The following is a 14,527-nucleotide window of genomic DNA, read 5'->3' as shown; positions in this document are numbered from 1 at the left end:
GTGGAATACAATTTTAGTTGTGTACACTGCACGGTTAAGATCAGTATTTCCTGCATTTTTTTTTTTTTTTACTTAAATATACCTACTGGGACTTATACTAAAACTTTATCTTTGTTAAGAGTGATTAAAAACTTCATCAAGAAACTTTCCTGCCTCATAAGGGACACCACTGTATACTTTGTTTTAACTTGTTTAATATAATAAGATCAACATAGCATCATTCTCTTAGAAAGAACAGTCACGCTAAAAGCAGAAAGACAAGGGAAATCATAGAAAGTAAGTAACCTGATGAAAAAGTTGGAGGGATGGTCTACCTAATCCAGGGATGGCTATTTCTTTAACATAATCCTTAATCTCACTCAGAAGAAATGTGTAGGTATATGGCTTCTGTACATTTTTCCAGTTTTCCTTAAAGGAACTATTATCCATTCCTATATTTAGAACTCAATATTTTATTTCCATTATACAACTAATTCCTCATGATAACAGAAAAATTTCTGCTTTTTGGCTTCTTTGTTGTACTCTCTTCCATATGCTACTCCAGATGAAAATATTAAATTTAAAATCAATTTAAAATTTTCAAAATCAGTTTAAAAGATTCAGGTCTCAATTGACAAGCCTTGCTCAGTCTACCTTCTGCCTTGATCACTAACTGAACACCCAGTCTAGGTCATCTAGTATTATCATTACTATTATTTACGTTTTAGGATGTGACTTATTTTCCTATGTACATTATAAACTCTGGAATAGATGATGTTTATCCATGTATATCTATCATTTGTCTCTATCATCTATCATCTCAATATTTTTTACATGATTCTCAGTTCTGAATATTTTTTCACATAATAGGCTCTCAACAAATGTTTCATATTATGAGGAGCATATCTGACTGAGGCATTCTTATCATAATGGAAGAGTAACAACCTAGTCCTTTTGGTTTGTTGGACGTGTATTTCAAAACCATAAATTAAGGCCATCTGTTGGGCTATCCAGTTTTCATTAATTCACTGCATCTAACCTAACACCAGCTTCAAGGTCACTCTTACTTTGAATTACCATTCTGATTAACCATGCATATTCTCTGTAAAATAAATATTTGATAGAGGGAAAAAATCCCCTTTAAGCAGAATTGCAGTTCATCAAATATACCTTTTAATTGGAAATACAGCAGCTGAAGCAAATTTTGTGCTGATAGTACTTGTGAAAATAGTACTTGTGGCCACATGTGACACATATAAAATGTGGCTTCTCTTTTAGAAGTACAATAGTAAGCAAAATTTGGGGTGAGAGTGACTTGAAAAGTAGACTTCAAAATGGAAAATTCTTGATACAGCTAAGTATTATTTTTTTTCAGCTAAGTATTATTTTGGGTCAGCTTATTTCTCATCCCAAACAATACTGAAAGAATATTATTTTATTGCCAACCTACCATAACCATTAAACTTCAAATACAATATTCTCCCCTACATTCTTAAAATAAGAAACAGACAAACAGAAGCAACCCACTTTCCAACAAATGATAGATACACCTTGATTTCTTGCTTGGCTGAGCTTCCTAATTCTAGCACTTAACAGTAAGCATAAAAATTTCCCATTGCTAACAAACCTCCCCAAAGTTGTTTTCCAATATAAATATAGTAGTGTGTGTATGGAATTTGGTTTAAATCAAAGCTACAAAGTTAATATACCTCATTTTGAGGTTTTAACAAGATAATATAGGAAATAATTGATGACAGTAAATCCTTGCCATGATTTACCTATCATTTTGTCATTGATTTAGTTCAAATAATTATTTTTGTAAAGAAACAGCAATTCAACAACAAATTATTACTTCTTTGGTACATCATTTGATAATCCTGGGGAAACATTTCTATACAGAGACTAGTTGAATTCCAAGATGGGCTGAAATTTCATCTCATTGAAAAATCTCAAGGACACGTTGAGAGCAAAGAACAAAAGTATCTTTCATCCTCCTTGTGACATGAACAGCCATGCGCTTAGCCCCAATGAAGTGAACAGCCACCAGCTAGATAGATACAGCTTGCGTTTTGCCCAGACCCCAACCCAGCTTCAATCCATATGCTGGCAAGCGAGGAGCCCTGAGAGCACTGAGCGGCTATGAGAGAAGCTGCCTCCGAGGAAGATGTGTATTTTTGCAAGAGGACTCTGAGATTGATTGGAGAACTACTGAGAAAATTGGAAATATGTCTATAATAACACGTATTCTTGCACCTAAAAGTCAATCCTCAAATGCTTAAGGGACAGACAGCCACAAATGAATGAAGAAGCACTTTTGACAAAACATATCTGAAAAATTATAACATCCACAGTGGATAACCTTCAGCTCCACTTTAAAAATTTCAACACAGGGGGTGGCTCAGTGGGTTAAGCCACTACCTTGGGCTCAGGTCATGATCCCAGGGTCCTGGGATCGAGTCCTGCATCGGGCTCTCTGCTCAGCGGGGAGCCTGCTTCCTCCTCTCACTCTCTGCCTGCCTCTCTGCCTCCTTGTGATCTCTGTCTGTCAAATAAATAAATAAAAATCTTAAAAAAATTTTTTTCAACACAGGGCTACCAGATATTTTATTTCATTTTTTGTGAGAACACATGAACCATGTTACCTAAAATTCTCTACATTAAAATATTAGCAAATAAATCATTTTTTGAAAAAATCTTGCAGGATATGCCAAGTACCTCTTAGAGTTGAATTTAGCCTTTTGATTTTCACTATGCAATCTCCGATTATTGGTTCCTTTTCTTTGGTTATTTAAAAATGTAGTGCATACTGACAAGAACAGGACTATTATGTTTAAATTTTTTTTTACAAGTTGCCAAAAACCTATAAGTTAGAGCAACAAAGAAGTTTATAAATTCTTATGCATTCCTTGCATTTAATCACCAGTCAGCAGTTTCCTTTGGTCAGTGCTTTAATAAGTAAAAGTCAGTGCTTTTGGTTAGCCCAAAAGATCTGAGGGTGTCTGCTGGAACCCTCAACTTCCATTCTTAAATTACTGTGCTGCTGGCAATGTTAAATTTTACGAAATGGCTCCCTGCTTCCTATGCCGAGATGAGTGCAAGGTTGCCATAAATGCACAATAAATTTCAGGTGCTTTTAGAGCTGTATCTCTTTTTACCATTCTTTCCATGATAAAATCTTCCAATAAAGAAAGAACCAAACCACACTCTCTTAGAGATTTTGCCTCAGTAGAAGATGGGTTTTATTGCCTCAAAGAACACTTTCCCTCCCGTATTTGTTTTTAAGAAGTGCTAGGACAAATTTTACATTTACATTTCAGATTTAATTTTATATTGCTGTATCTGCAGATTTATGTTTTTATTGAATCAATAATGTTCTTATACAGTACCATAGCATCATTGTACATTTTCTCTTAGAACTTGTTTCCGTTTGTAACTAAAACATAACTTCTGTGATTGTTTAATGCCCGTTGACCCTAACAAACTATAAATTTCTTTTTTTAATTTTATTTATTTATTCAACAGAGAGAGATCACAAGTAGGCAGGGAGGTAGACAGAGAGAGAGGGGGAAGCAGGCTCCCTGCTGAGCAGAGAGCCAGATGCAGGGCTTGATCCCAGGACCCTGAGATCAGGACCTGAGCCGAAGGCAGAGGCTTAACCCACTAAGCCACCCAGGTGCCCCCAAGCTATAAATTTCATAAGGACAGGTATAACACCTGAGACAGAGTAAGAACACCATATTTGTTAAATGAACACATGCATAAATGAAAAAATGTATTAATTACTAAATAATTGATCATTTATGTTTGTAATGTTATCTTTAGTTATTTCTTATGAATCCAAACTATGTCTAGCTCTATAGTCTATATGTAATAATTATTAGATTTATTTCAAATGAAGCATTTAATATATGTAGCAACTAAACACTTTCATGGGGCCCATTTCACACTTCCTGTTAGATAACAGCTAAATTGGGTACTGTCTCCCTCTTTGCATTTTCTTTTGAAGATCTCCCATCAAAAGCCTTCAATTTGATAGGACTATAAGAAGTCCATTAATGAGAATCACAGAAATAGAAGAGTGATCTTATCTTGAAATCTAATTACCAACATTTTAATCACAGAATAGTAAATAACAGATAAAAATGATTCATTCTCCAAAATACCTTGTAATCTTTCCACATTGGAAATCTAGGAACATCATTTCCTTTTTTAAAATTTTTCAGTGGTTCAGTGGTATAGCTCTTTCAGAGCTATAGAATAAAATATCCACTCCTAAATATGTCATGAAATCCACTTCTTCAATCTATCACAGGCTTCCTCTCTGATTTTACCTCTTCTACTTACAGCTCAACTGCAGTACACACTAGTTGTACCTCCCATTGTCTGGAGAGCCCCATTTTCACACTTCCTCCAATTTTCTGGCTGAAATTCCCCTAATTCAGATAAACTTCTGCTCACTCTTCCCTATATTTGCACACTTTTTCTTGAGTACCATAGATATATACAGGATCCCTCTTCTTTGGTGCCATAACACATGTAAATATTCTAAAACAATATTTGGTGTATCATATTCTAATGTTTTTCCATCCTTCTTTCCTTCCTAGATGACGATATGAATGCCCTAGGGGCAAGGACCATGTCAGAATCATGTGTTTTTGTTGTTGTTTTTTGTTTGTTTGCTTGCTTTTTCTTTACTATATGACACTCATAGATACCACGTAGCACAGGTGCTAGATTCCAGGCATATAATGATGGACAATGCCACATGTGTCCTATCCTTGAGTTTTCACTGCAACAAAAACAACAAAAAACCACACACACACATTGGATATATAGAGAATAGAGGGTATAAAAGTAAGATACAAATAACTTAAAAACCACAGATATATCCTTAGTAATTCTCTGTGGTACATGTTTTCTGATGCAAATACTATAAATATAATATGTTTAACCCTTATTACACCCCAGTTGTGTAGACGTGATTCTTCCACTTATAGATAATGATGTTGAGTCTTAAAGAGGCTCAGTAACTTCAACCAAGACACCAGCAACACTCAGGTGAAATGAGAATTTGTACATAAGTCATCTAACTAAAAGTCCACACATTCTATATAGCATGCAAAGAAAACGCCTTTCACATGAGAGCCAGCAAATGCAAGGCAGTCATCTTTGGAATTTAGTATTTACACATTTCACCTCCGTGCTTGTACTTTTTTTTTTCTAATAAGAGTGATTCATTGATTTTACTCAGTCCTTCTAACCAAAGGATAACAATCTGGCATAGTCAGTCCGGTTAACTAACCCATAATAGAGTTTGAACCTATGACCTTGGACTAATCAGAATAAGAAACCAACTAAATGAATGAAATGATCTTGCACATAAAACCTATGAGAACCAACTCTGTTTTCATAAAAATTATCTATTCATGCATTGTTTGGGCACCATTTGGTCAGCATTTACAATATTAATGAGGATGGCTCACACTGTTGCTTATAAACCATCAAATCCCCCCTGGAAGCTTCCTAGATTCTAGCACGCAGGGTCTATTGAGGATGTCTGTGGAGCAGGCATAGCTTACTGAGACTCTCATCTGTTTTCAGTGACATGAAATCTAGACTTTAACAATATGCCAGGGATATACAACTTATACAAGTATAATTTGACTTTTTTTGGTTTAATTCAGGTTCTGAAAATTATTAGATCTTGATTTAGCCTTGCAAAATCACTTCACCAACATTAAAATTATGCTGCTTATGCAATGAAAAAATAGAATGAATTTTAATGGAAGGTTTGACCTGCAGAAAGATGAATAATTTGCATCAATTTTTGTGCATTATGTTCAACTAATGAAGACAAATGTATTCATTCATTTCAGTAAAGCTGAAGAACTGAAGGCCGGCTATTTTATGCATCTATAATGATGAATATTACAGTACTTATTATGTGATGAATTGGGAATTCTAGAAATGGATGGTGAGCAAAACAGGGAAAAAACATGCTTCTCATACTGATTTCTATTTTTATAAACACTGGCATCTGCCTTAAACAAACAACATGCCTCCCCTAGTACCAATTCTATATCTCTCACTTCATCAAAGAACAAGAAATAAAGAAGCAGTGAGATCTCATGGATTTAACATTAGAAGAGGGAAGTGAAGAAAGAAATTCCACATTGTTCACATGTCAAGGTAGTCTACTTCTACCGTAAAGAGTCAATGATACAACCTATTGCAACGTTTTTTACTTTAGGCTAATTATGTATAAGAGCATTATAAGGAGATTAATGTTACTTGAGAATCAGTAATAGGACTACTGCTATTTTGTATTTATTAACATAAAATGTTATAGAACAGTTTTTTTTTTTAAGATTTTATTTATTTATCAGAGAGAGAGAGGGGGAGAGAGCGAGCACAGGCAGACAGAATGGCAGGCAGAGGCAGAGGGAGAAGCAGGCTCCCTGCTGAGCAAGGAGCCCAATGCGGGACTCGATCCCATGACCTGAGCCGAAGGCAGCTGCCTAACCAACTGAGCTACCCAGGCGTCCCTATAGAACAGTTTTTAAAGGTAACTTGAAAATCCTATTATGAAATAAGAATATATCGTAACATTTATAATTAAATAATTAAATACAACAGAAATAAAATATATATAATAATTCTGTGTGTGATAAAATTAACTTTAGGGGTGCCTGGGTGGCTCAATCATTAAGCATCTGATTCCAGGTTTTAGCCTAGGTCATGATCTCATAGGTTGTGGGATCAAGTCCTGCATTGGGCTCTCTGCTCAGCAGGGAGTTTGCCAAAAGATTCTCTCTTCCTGCCCCTCTCTACTCTCTCTCTCAAAAATAAATAAATAAATCTTTTAAAAAATTATCTTTAAGTCTAACCTTAGTATCAAAAATCACTATAAATATATCCATGTTACATTAATCTCTATTTCATTTTTATATTTCTGCTTTATATTTTTCATGTATTACATATGTCAGCAGGTTGTATAATTGTGATATGACTAAGTTAATTTGCATTTCATTTACAGAAATAATTATTCACTGACTGCATGAAAATTACTATTGATTTAACCCAACAAGTAAAATGGGAACGAATGATATTATAGAAAATTTTTAGCATCAACAGAGAAAATGAGCACAATCCCTCCATCCCCCATCAGCTGACATATATTTCACATTTATTAAAGTGATGAGGACTAGCGAATGAAGCACGCCACTAGCTTGTTGTTAAAAATAGAAATAGTTTTAATGACACCCTTCAGTCACTTTACAATATTTCTACCAAATTGAACATAGCAAAGCAAAATAACCCCAACTGGCCATAATGGATTTTTTCTAGACCGTTGCTTTCCTACCAGCTCATGGACCGCTGAGTCTGCCTAGTCCTCGAAGTAAAATGTGCACTCACCATTCGAAAGAGAGAAGCCAAGAAGGCTTTTAGTCTGGGCAGTAAGAAGGGAGGTAATGCAATAGAAAATGCCATTAAGCAGAAATGCTCCCTTTTCAGATAAATAGATTATTACCTATGGTGAATTAAAAGGCAAGAGACTGCAACTGCTCACACATTTTAAATATTCCCTAGTGAAAACTGCAGTGATTTGCTTTGATGCTTTACCTCATCTAGAATTTTTTTTTCTTTTTTTCAAATTCTTTTAAATGAAATAGGAAGTTCCGTTAAGAGTAAGAACACCTACAGCTTCAAAAATCTACCATACAGTACATATCACGTTGAAATAACACTGCTGCAGTCAGGAAAACGGAAAGGGATAGAATGTCACCCCAAGCTTAATTAAGCCGGCTTATGCTTATTTAGCATTTACCTTCACATCATTGTTGATTGCTCCACTAAAGTTATTTTTGTGTAAACAGAGCTTCCTTAATTAAATAGCTTATATTGGAGTCATTCAGCGATTTCACAACACACTTTGGGCAGTTCTCATCATACTCAGAATGATGAATGGTGATGGCAGGCCCCTAGAGGAATCACGCTGGAGGAGGCCTAGCAGGCTAACAAGAAACTGCATGGGCTTTTGGGGGGTTAAGGAAAATATACACAATTTTTTAAATATTTCTGATTTCCCACTCCAAAACAGACAAAGTATTTTCCATTTTAACCTTCTCCACTTAACCTCATGTGCCTCCATGACAATATCTGGCGATTTGAACAATAAAAGCAAAAGGATTTCTTCTCTTTAATCACATTTACAGTATTAGTAAAGATGAAATTTTCACTATGGACTATGGCTCCTGCAGAATACAAACTCAAAATCCTGGGGAGTTTCTGGCACTAATCTGAATTCATAGAACTTGAGCCCATAGTCCTCTACTGTGAATATATTTATCTCATTAACTCTTACTGCAAAAGAACAAGAGCCTCAAATAATACTTTATTCATACCTGAATGAATTTTTTTTTGTGATTAAACAAAATTTTGAAACTAAATAAATATGTTGTATTACAAATAATCTTCAATATGCTTGAACAGCAACGACACAAAAGGCAAATGTTAATTAACTCATTGAAAAATATAGATTATGATATTGGTTGAAAGTTTATGGCAAGTCAGATTCTCATTCAAGTACTAGAGTTACATGTCCTTGTGTTTACTAATGACTAAATAAATATAAATAATTCACAAAGCCATATTTCTAGTAGAGGTAATGATAGAGTAAATCATAAATTACTGCCTGGAATCTTTTCCTTAGAAGTCAAGAATTTAAGAAAGTGAAGTATGAGATGCCTCTTTTTAGATTATACTTCTTTAATGAAGTTATATAAGAGAGTTAAGACTCACTCATAACGGACTGAGTCTCAAAATAATTTTGGTTTTATGCCATGTTATGAATGAATAAAATATAATTTGTTAAAGAACTTAATGTTATCATGTCAAAGTGAAGTCAAGTTCTCTGAATAAGAAAAACAAGATATATATTGCAATACTTCCAGGTGATTGATTTGATTATTATTCCTTTACATTACTGTTTTTAAATTTATCTCATTCAGAGTTAGGCTAAAAATAAAATATATGCTACATGCATTAAATAACCTTTAGTGATAATGAGAGGTTAATAAATTTAAATTAATATTTGGCAGTGAAAATAAAGAAGAACATGCTAAAATAGTCTTGGTCTATCATTTTTCTGTATCATAGTAATTTTTCAGATTTTTAAAATTTGTATTCCTATGTACTGATAATTTTACATTCAAATTCCAAGAATGTCCTTACAAAAGTTAGAAATTTATCATGTGCTATTGCCTAATTTTAAAAAATTACTTTGATGGGGTGCCTGGGTGGCTCAGTGGGTTAAAGCCTCTGTGTTCCTTCGGCTCAGGTCATGATCCCGGGGTCCTGGGATCGAACCCCAAGTTGGGCTCTCTGCCTGCTTCCTCCTCTCTCTCTCTCTCTGCCTGCCTTTCTGCCTACTTGTGATCTCTGTCTGTCAAATAAACAAGTAAAATCTTTAAAAAAAATTACTTTGATGAAAACACTAATATGCTACTATACCCCATTAATATATACACTACAAAAAATGATTCCACTTAGATATATAATACAATATACCTCTTGCATTGCCCTTGCCAATATCAATGGATATTTTCCACAATAACTCAGGTTTCTTCAAAAGGACAAAAGTTGATCTGATCAGCTAAGTTGAACAGATAACGGAAAAAAAATCTACATCCTGAGGTTTATAGTTTAATTTGGCTGTTTTTTTCATCTTATCTATAAGATAAGCTTAAAATTAGAGGAAATAGAAATTCTAGGTGCTATGCCTGGTATTTTCCTCAATTTAAAAAGGTACATTAAAATATAGCTTATATATCTATCAATATTTTGAATTGTTTTATATTTTATTAATAAGCCTCTATCTTTTAGTAAAGAGTGTCAGGGGTATGGTGGGACTGAAAACTGCTTTTTGTATGTTTATTTTTTGTATCTATAAATCTGTTTCTGTTTTGTTTTCCTTCTTCATTTTGATTTTTAGATTCCATATGTAAGTGAAATCACACAGTATTTGTTTTCCTCTGTCTGACTTACTTCACTTAGCATAATACCCTCTAGGGAATTGCAAGATTGTTGCAAATGATGATACTTTCTAATAGCACATTATCAGTCTATAGTCTAAAATATAAATTTGCTTATACTCCAATTCATAAATGAGTATACTTGAAAAAATGGCAAAGAGTCATTCACCACAAATTCCAAATAAATGGTACATGAACTCACGAAGTTCTTGCGTTCATTATGCAATTCTTACTGAGGGAAAGAATCATACCAGACCTAACCATGGCGAATGCCACAGCTGGAGCACTCCATTAACAAAAAACTTTGCTTCTCAGGTAATAATTAAGAATACTCAACCATTAATAAATATTTATCATATATTAGAGTTAATTATAAAACTTCTGAATTAATACATAAATTGGAATAACAACAACAAGGCTTTGTTTGGGAGGGTTTTCCCTGATTGAGGCAATAAAGGTGTTCATTTTGTATGCAGAATTTAAAAACAACAATAACATCCACTATTACACACACTAGCAAGGCAAACATGTCAAAAATAAAAATATTCCACCTCAGAAATATCTTCTGTACATCTAAATTCTAAATTATTACTGTTGAGTTTTAATAACACAGCTTTTATTAAGCTTTGAATTAACATACATTTAATTCCATGATCTTTCATAAACATTGTATTCCACTTGGAAACTAATTTGGAAAATGTCCTTTATATAGTTTATATAGTTTATATAGTTTATATATAGTTTACCCCCACAACAGGTGATCTCAGCGACACTTGCATAACTGGGGAATAAGAATCCAAGATTTTGTGGATTTTTTTGTTTGCTTGTTTTCACTTCTACAGTGAATACGGAATCATTATTTGGGTCTACAATATATATATAGAAATATGTGGGGCGCCTGGGTGGTTCAGATGGTTATGCATCTGCCTTTGCTCAGGTCATGATCTCCAGGTCCCGGGATTGAGCCCCAGGTTGGGCTCCCAGCTCTGCGGAGAATCTACTTCTCCCTCTCTCTCTGCTTGTGTTCTCTCTGTCTCTCTCTCAGATGAATAAATAAAACCTTAAAATATATATATATATATATATATATATATATATATATATATATGCAGTTTAATAGGAGCTAGTGTCTCAAAGCTCTCTCAAAACCAGTCCAAACTACTTTGAACTATTTGATAAATTTGAGAAAACTTTACCAGATATAGTAAAATTTAGTGTAGAAATTTTTTGGTGAAGTCATTATGGTCGAAAAGTTTGGGATTTCCCAGACATTTGAAAGTTGCTAGAAATGATCTCAAAGAAACAAAGACATTTATAGTATTGTACTTTCTGGAATTGCTCATGAAATTAGATTTCCATAAATCTATGCCTAACTTTCTAACCATTGTATATATGTTCATTTGAAAGAAATTTTTCTCAATTAAAACTAATTAAATTTACGAGTAAAGCCAAATTGACAAGTAAATATGGCTATGCTATTTACTAAATATAAATACATGAAGATCAGTTGTGACCAATCAATTAAAAATTTGCAGAAGTCAAGACTCAGAAAAATTATAATGTTGTTATTTCTTACTGTGATGGGCCAGTGAATAGCTGTTTTCCCCTTCATTTCAAAAAACACATTGATGTAATTAAAACATGTCAATATGTTTTTTTTTTTCCTTTTGTATAGTTTCCTGTTTCTGTTGTAACAAATCATCTCAGGACACCTAGATGGCTCAGTTGGTTAAGCATCTGCCTTGGGCTCAGGTTATGATCCTGGGGTCTGGGACTGAGCCCCACACTGACTCCCTGCGCAGCAGGGAGCCTGCTGCTCCCTCTCTCTCTGCCCCCACCCCATTCCTGTGAGTATGAGCACTCTCTCTCTCTAATAAAGAAATAAAATCTAAACAATAACAACAAAAAAATCACCACAAATTTAGTGGCTTCAAAAAATACAAATGAATTATCTGATAGTTTTAAGGGTCAGAAGTTCTAAAAGTGGTATGTCTGCAAGGCTGCAATCCTTCTCCGACCTCTAGGAAATAATTTTTTTCCTTGCATTCTAAACTAACTCCAAGATGTCATCTGCATTCCTTGGCTTGTGGCCCTTTCCTCCATGTTCAGTTCAGCAGGTAGCATTTTCAAATCTTTCTCTGTCTCTTCCTCCTCTCAACTCCCTGATACCATGATCTGAATGTTTATGACCATCCAAATTCCTATACTGAAACCTAATCTTCAATATAATGGTATTTGGAGGTGGGGCCCAATTAATCATTAGATGGTACCCTCATGAATGAGATTAGCGCTTTTATAAAAGGGGCTCCGGAGAGATCCCTGACCATTCCACCATGTGAGGACACCGTGAGAAGATGGTTGTTTATTAAACAAGAAGCAAGTCTTACTACAGGGAGTCAGCTGGCACTCAGATCATGGACTTCCAGTTTATAGAGCTGTGAAAAATTTCTGCTGTTTATGTGCCACCCCATCTCTGGTATTTTGTTGTAGGTGCCCAAATGGATTAAGATATTCTTCCTTTCACTTCTTCCATCATCATGCTTCCTTAACTGTGACTTCCTTAATTTGTTCCTCTTTCTTATAAGGACCCACCTAGTTAAACCAGGGTAGACTCCCCAACTCGAGATCCTTACCTTAATCACATTTGCAAAGTACCTTTTGTCATAAAAGGTAACATATTCACATGTTTTGGGGGTTAGGTTGTAGACATTTTGGGGAGCCATTATTATGCCCACCACATGTACATGTGAACTGTCATGTTATATATGAATACATTTGTCATGAATATGTATATACATAGACATATTCATATACGTTATACACATATATGAACTTTAATACATCAGAGTTTTCATTGTCTCTTCTGGCAATTGTTATCCTTTCTCTTTTTACTTCTTTTTTTATACTTTATTTCATTTCATGTTTATTATTGAAAATAACTTTGCCATATGAAAGAAAAAGGTTGTTAAAAATAACTAATCCTGGTGTCAAATATTCTAGATATGTTACTGGTAAACAGTCTGCTATTTCTCTTAAATAAAACAAATACCTTCTCTAATATAAAACAGTAGAACAAATATCCACAGAAATCAATGAACCATTCGTGGCCCATTCTTTTCATTAATTTTCTAATATTATACTCAATTCTACACTATATTAACTTTCAAATACTATACCCATAAGCCACAAATCTGAAAAATAAAATGCAAAAGCTTTTATTCCTAAAATATTTTTTAAAGGTAGAATGGAGAGGGTCTTTTACATTGATGTGTAAAAGACATCACTGATACACAGACATGTCTGCTGACGATTTTGGTAGAAATAAATTTTTCTTTTGTTACTTACCTGTTTAGAAGCCGATGTCCAAATTGCTTCCTGGTTTTGTACCGTAACAGAACATAACAAGATAGATTTGTTAAAAACAGAATTCCGAATGGCATACGGAGCCACTGTTTCCCTTCTCACAGTGACTAAGATTAATGAACAAAGAACCAGGGACTGACATAAAACCTACCCATGGGGGTGCCAACACCATAACCTTTGGAGTCGATGAGGCCGCCAATCTGTGTCAGGTTACAGTTCCGCTGGGTAACAAACTCAATGGTTGTGGACTCCATTAGGAAAGCATAATCAGAGGTGAGGACTCTCTGGATTCCTTCTTCATTACTTTTGACGAGTACTGACTGCCTCCTGCTACTCATAAAGGCCCACATTTTGTCATACGTAGATATTTTTGATTTCTAGGGGAAAAATAAAATGGGTAAGAAAGATATTTCTTAGTTTCCACGTGATCCTACAATATTTAGATGGAATTCACTGTATTTAATTTACCCATACTACCCTAATTGTTTTACTAATAATAGTAATACCTACACATTTCCTCATCTCATACGTCCAGGTTTAACACTGAATTATTTAACAAACATTTCAAAAATAACTTATGTTAAAAATGCATAGCTGATAAATCTTAGAAGGCAATAAAAAAGAGAATATCAATATTAATAGGAGGAATTTGTGCTTGTATTTCACATGCGTATCTCAAGTGTATAATTTTATTTTTCACCATAACTATAACATCAAATTTGGAAGACACTGACACTGGACACCAACTGACACTGCAAAACCTTGACTTTTTGTTTGTTTTTGTTTTTCCCTGCATGGTGACTATAAAACCAATGTCACATTATCCTCCAAATATACACAAATATATAGGCTCAACAAATAAAGGCAATTTGTTACAAATAAAAATTTCCACTGGGACACAGTCTGGACACCACAGAACCTCTTTTAGCCTGACTCAAAACAACAAGAAATCTATCATTCAGATCAAGATTCCTGGACTGATAAAATTGAATAGATCTTATGTCCACCTGAAAATCCTTGATAAGGCTTGACTAGGATTTCATTAGTGAAGGAAAGAAATTGGTTTTGTTCAGAAGGCACTGGTAAAACGAAACCATGGAAAAGGTTAACATCTGCTTATTAAAAGCTCATCTGGAAACCCTAACCCTAGT

At 34.3% G+C, this 14,527-nt stretch overlaps 1 protein-coding gene across 3 annotated transcripts in view; it reads right to left on the bottom strand.

The window, feature by feature from the left end:
- The window catches only part of GRIK2 (glutamate ionotropic receptor kainate type subunit 2), a 638,217-nt gene that overhangs the window by 15,699 nt on the left and 607,991 nt on the right, over positions 1-14,527 (bottom strand). For all 3 annotated transcript variants that reach the window (XM_059401117.1, XM_059401116.1, XM_059401114.1), the window contains exon 14: positions 13,528-13,753. In XM_059401117.1, the coding sequence (XP_059257100.1) occupies positions 13,528-13,753 (226 nt within the window). The remainder of the gene's footprint in view (positions 1-13,527; positions 13,754-14,527) is intronic.

The sequence above is a fragment of the Mustela nigripes genome, chromosome 5, assembly GCF_022355385.1.
Source record: "Mustela nigripes isolate SB6536 chromosome 5, MUSNIG.SB6536, whole genome shotgun sequence".
Classification (NCBI taxonomy): Eukaryota; Metazoa; Chordata; class Mammalia; order Carnivora; family Mustelidae; genus Mustela; species Mustela nigripes.
This window is presented reverse-complemented; position numbering and strand designations above follow the sequence as displayed.